Consider the following 4,930-nt stretch of genomic DNA (forward strand, 5'->3'; position numbering starts at 1 on the left):
CTCACATTTATGGACTGTCAACAGTGATCAATGGTCAAAATCAAAGTTTAACCACATGGATCCCACATGATCAGTTGCCCAAGCGCCTATTATTGGTTTAGGGCCTCTTTAGACATTATTGAGCATAGTTGTCAGGGCAACGCCTAGGCGACTAGGCGGTTTTTCATGGTCGCCTCGCCCAAACGCCCCAGGTTTTGCATACTAGGCACCTACCTAGAGACTTAAGCTGGTGCCTAGGTGCCTACATACATACATATATAAAGCTATTCTTTTTAATTTATTGTTTTGATATTTTATTGGTTGTTGTCTTCTTTTAAAATAAATCTGCTACATGGTAATCATTTTAATATTAAGACAAGTATACAACTAATCTAATCTCCATTTCTTTGTTCGATTGGAGAGGGAGGAGAACCGAACACTTCAAGCTCAAGCCCCAGCCCAACTCCATCGCACCTCAGCTCTGGCAGCGGTAGGTAAGTTCTTCAAGCTCAACCAAATACTTCTTCTTTCTTCTTTTCCTCAAAAAAACAGCCTGTCGGTCCTCCCTTTCTGTAGTCTGCACTCTTCTTTCTCTTTTCCAAATTTCAGCCAAAAAAACAGGGGCTCCGCCAGTCCTCCCTTTCTTTTTTTTCGAAAAAACAGGGGCTCCACCCCTATACTCCTCAGTTCTCCCTTTTCCAAATTTCCATCACCTAGGCGTCCCATGGTCGCCTAGCCTCGCCTAGTCGCCTTGACAACTATGTTATTGAGTCATACTGTTATAGTTGTGTTTTCAATTGAGGGTAAACGGGGTCAGTATTGTCTTTTTAATTTATTACCTAAGGGCATTTAGGGTACAAATTTTTTGTGACAAAGTTTTGAAGTTCTTTGATTCTTCTCCATAGCTGACTGCTGTAAGTTGTTTTTATGTTGTTACATATTCTTCCATTCACTTTTGGTGAGTAATTTTATTCATTTTAAAGGAACTTTTGATGCATTGGCATTACCATCTCAAGGTCCACCTAGAACTATAAATTCCAGAATTTTCTAGTTTTTTTTTTTCACAAAGCAGAATTTCTGTCCTTTTATGCATGGAATACTCAAAAACCTATCAAACTTGGTCAGTCAAACCTCTACAACTATCAGTTCCAAACCTCATACAGAATTTTATTAATAATTTTACCCTACAGTTAGTTTCGAATTTTTATTTTTCCTCTCCTTCCCCCTCTCCAACTAAGAGCTCATATTTCTTAGCAATTCAACTTAGAACCTTTTCAAATCCTCTTAACCCTTTCCTTTTCTCCTAAAATCATACATTAAACCTTCCTACCTAGTTGTTACCTGATAAACTTACCCATTTTTTATTGGAAACGGTAACTTTCATTAAGGATATCAAAGAGTGTTGACCCCAAAATAACATAAAGAGTTACAGTACAGCCCAAAATAAGTTTTTCCTGAATGTCCCCTGTTTTGCCAAGCTATCTGCCCCAGAGTTTGCTGATCTCCTTATCCATCTGAATGTTACTCGAACTTCCCTTGCCAAGCAGATTATTTCCCTTATTTGCTGTCTAAACTTCCATACCCAACTTCTTTGTTTGCAGCCACTCTATTAGCAAATTAGAGTCCCCTTCCACCTCCAAGTTCTGAAATTCCCATTGCTTGGCTAATCTCAGGCCTTGTAGGAGAGCCAAAATTACCCTTGGGTCATTAAGATTCTATATAAGAAAGGTATTTACTGAAGAAACATAAACACATGCATTAGAGAATGATAGGCCATCAAAGCTATCAACAGTCGCAATTCCTAAACCCCAAAAAGGCTATGAGAAGCCTTCAAAAGCAAATCACCCTTTCTATTGGCTTTAGAAGTTGGTAATCTCCTAGGCCAATCCATCAAAATGGTGTAAATTCTCATCCAAAAATGTCACCATATAGAGTATCCAAATAATTAATGGAGAAGTTCTTTTCTAAATACAACAAACATGTAATGGTATGCAGCAAAGAATTACCTGAGAAGCTTACATGCAGGAAGTGACTTCTCTTTCAAATTATCCTTGGGGTGGCAACTATGACTTATGTACGCACACCTGAACATCACTTATCCCCATAAAAGCAATTTTATGGTGCAAGAACCATGGATTATTTTTTAACTGAAAATTGATTCTGTAGAGATTTAGAACACTCAATCAGGTGTACAGAATGCTTAAATTACAAAGTAAACTTTAAAGATCGTTCCAGACATTAAAATCTGTGGTAGAGCTATTATAAGTTAATATACTGTCTTGGCACCCCAAAAAGAATGTTGTCCATACTGGATCCACATTTACTAAAGCATGAGCAGTTCCACTTGGGCTAGCAGCTATGGCTAGCTCTTTCGCACTGAATGTGACTTCTGCATAGCCTTTACCCACTATATCATTGTTTTCCAACTGCAGAGAATGAGAATAGGATTTAATACAAGAAAATATCAAAATTCTTGCTTCATATATAAGGCATTTTGCAACCATAAAGCATTAAAGTAGTGCATTATTTTTTTCCTTTGCTTTTTAACACTTCTCTGCATCTAATTGCCCTAAGTACATATCTGGAAAAGAATCATTTTGCCCTACAATTTAAAGGAGCCCAGCAAGAAGGACAAATCTATAATCATATATACCAGACACATTTGACCAACTGGTGGTGGCTCAGTTAGTGGGATCTCTGGTTGTTTATAGTGGAGATTCGGGATCAAATACTGCTGCCACCATGGTTTTTTATTTTTTATTTTTTGTGGGGGGTGGGGGGAGGTTAGGGGTATGGGAATGGGCTACCACCCATGTGTCATGCATAGTTGAGATATGATGGAAGAAACATTTAACACAAGTTGATTCATTTCAGTCTCTCATTTAATCTTCTAAAAACATCTACTGTAGTTCCAAATAACAAATATTTTTTTTTTCGAAAATCAGTTCCCAATGGGTTCATCACTAAGAATTGTTTTGTAGCTGCTGATATGTGCTCTAGTTAAAACATTTTTAACCTGCAATGCATATTTTTCTTTTTCCTGTATGAAAAAATCTATGCATACCCGAAATTTTGTTTTAGCTCCCCAAATAATAAATGTCTCATTGCAGGAATGGTGTCTGTGATTTCCCCTAACGCCACCAGGCCGGATTTCACCCACATGCACTGAAGCGCAGGTTATTGCTCCCCCTGTAAGGAAAAAGCCCAATGCTGTAAATGTCTGAAACTCATGCAGAAAGGGGTGAGGAAGACTGTAAACGACGTACAGCGTGCAATCATGTCTTTTCCATGATATGCCAGAAACAGAATCAAATGAGGATTAGACGCCAGATAGTTCCTTCTCAAACAATCAAGAAAGCCATAACTTTCCAATAAATCAAATTTGATCAGAAAAATAAGTAAACCAGAAACAGAGAGCAAACAACATAATATTTATGCAAAGAAACACGCCAAACAAGGGAAATTGAAAACAAGAACCAAGATGCAGCATACGAAAAATCAAGACCCACCAAAAGATTTCAATCAAATCAGCAGAATGAACCATGACCCAGCAAAAAAGGAGTAAAATCCACATCGAAAAATAACTAAAAGAAGAAAATTGAGAACCATACCTGAAATTCCAGCTTCATTAGCGGCAGTCACAGGGTTGAGCAACCATCCCCTTCTATCTCTGGAGATCGGAGAAGGGAAGCCAGAGCTAAACCTCACCAGGTTTGCTTTCCCGTCATCCTCTCTTCTCCATTTCTGGTTCTCTTGATACTGGTCCTGTTGATGAAAGGAGAAATACTGGAGGTGTTGCAGTCTGAGAAACACCCATGTCAATAGAATAAATACAGAAAGAAGGAAGGGGAAGGCATGTGGCCTTTTCAAGAAGTAGATGAGAGAGGAAAGAGAGAGAAAGTGAGTCTGTAATGGGTTTTCGGATGATGGATTGTTGGAGTAGGAGCTTCTCTCGGATGATGGATTGTTGGAGTAGGAGCTTCTCTCGGATGATGGATTGTTGGAGTAGGAACTTCTCCTAGGGTTTGCCATCAAAACAATAGCATTACTGCATTAGCATTCTCTCATTCTCTGTTTGATTTGTCACTCTGTGCCTGTTCCAGGGTTTGTTGAAAATTTCCGTCAATTCTTGCTTTTTTAATTTTCTGCTTTGCATTTTTCTTTTCAGTTTGTTTGCACTTTCAGGATGTGTTGTTTGTTTGGTTTGAAAGAAAAGGTAGGGAAAGGTACCGAAACGTATATTCCTCACAGAATGAGATTGTTTTAGGCCATGTTTGGCATCAATGCCGTTTTTTGAGAAAAGGTAATGGTGCTTCAAACAATATCCTTTTGTTTGGTACCATTTTTCCATAAAAACTTTGCCCTAGACTATATCTTGAAAATTGGGAAAGTATGATTTGGAGCAACACCAAATTCAATATTTTCTGGAAAACAGTGCATTAATGACGTGGCATCATCTTGAATGTTGAATAATATAGATCAATGTTGAAATTATTGTTGTTGGCACCGGTATCAAACAAAACCAATGTTGTTTTCTCAAAAAATGCCTATGTGGCAACACCAGTTCCAAACAAAAATAAGCATCATTTTTCTTAGAAAACGGTGCAATATTCCTAGCTAGGGGTGAGCATTATTCGATTAAAACCGAAATATCGAACTAAAAATTTCGATTTCGGTTTTCAGATTTAGAAATTTGGTTAGCTGAAAAAACTGAATTAACTAAATTTTATTATATAATATGTAATATATAATATACAATATATATAGCATTTCATATATAATATGCTATATATTTATATATTAATATATTATATATAATGTATAATAACGAAATTCAATTTCATAACATATATTATAATATATGTATTATAAGTTATAATATATAATATTATATATATATATATATATATATTTATTAAATTCGTTTTTAACCGAAAATCAAACCGGAAAT

At 36.6% G+C, this 4,930-nt stretch overlaps 1 protein-coding gene across 1 annotated transcript; it reads right to left on the reverse strand.

The window, feature by feature from the left end:
* Positions 1-2,092: 2,092 nt before the first annotated feature.
* Positions 2,093-4,322, reverse strand: LOC148845663 (RmlC-type cupin). Its single transcript, XM_088956154.1, has 3 exons — positions 3,591-4,322; positions 3,044-3,168; positions 2,093-2,405 (listed from the first exon to the last, which is right to left on the reverse strand). The coding sequence occupies exons 1-3, from the start codon at positions 4,009-4,011 to the stop codon at positions 2,199-2,201; spliced, it is 753 nt and encodes a 250-aa protein (XP_088812280.1). The 5' UTR covers positions 4,012-4,322; the 3' UTR covers positions 2,093-2,198.
* Positions 4,323-4,930: the final 608 nt, after the last annotated feature.

This window comes from Nelumbo lutea, chromosome 7, assembly GCF_056320005.1.
Source record: "Nelumbo lutea isolate HS-2025 chromosome 7, American lotus-T2T, whole genome shotgun sequence".
Lineage (NCBI taxonomy): Eukaryota > Viridiplantae > Streptophyta > Magnoliopsida > Proteales > Nelumbonaceae > Nelumbo > Nelumbo lutea.

Excerpts from the sequence above, each read along its gene's own strand:
- LOC148845663 (XM_088956154.1), bottom strand. The coding sequence starts at position 4,011 with ATGGCAAACCCTAGGAGAAGTTCCTACTCCAACAATCCATCATCCGAG. Across the intron at positions 3,169-3,590 it reads TAATGAAGCTGGAATTTCAG|GGGGAGCAATAACCTGCGCT; the intron begins GTATGGTTCTCA and ends TTTTCCTTACAG. Across the intron at positions 2,406-3,043 it reads GAGCTAAAACAAAATTTCGG|TTGGAAAACAATGATATAGT; the intron begins GTATGCATAGAT and ends CATTCTCTGCAG.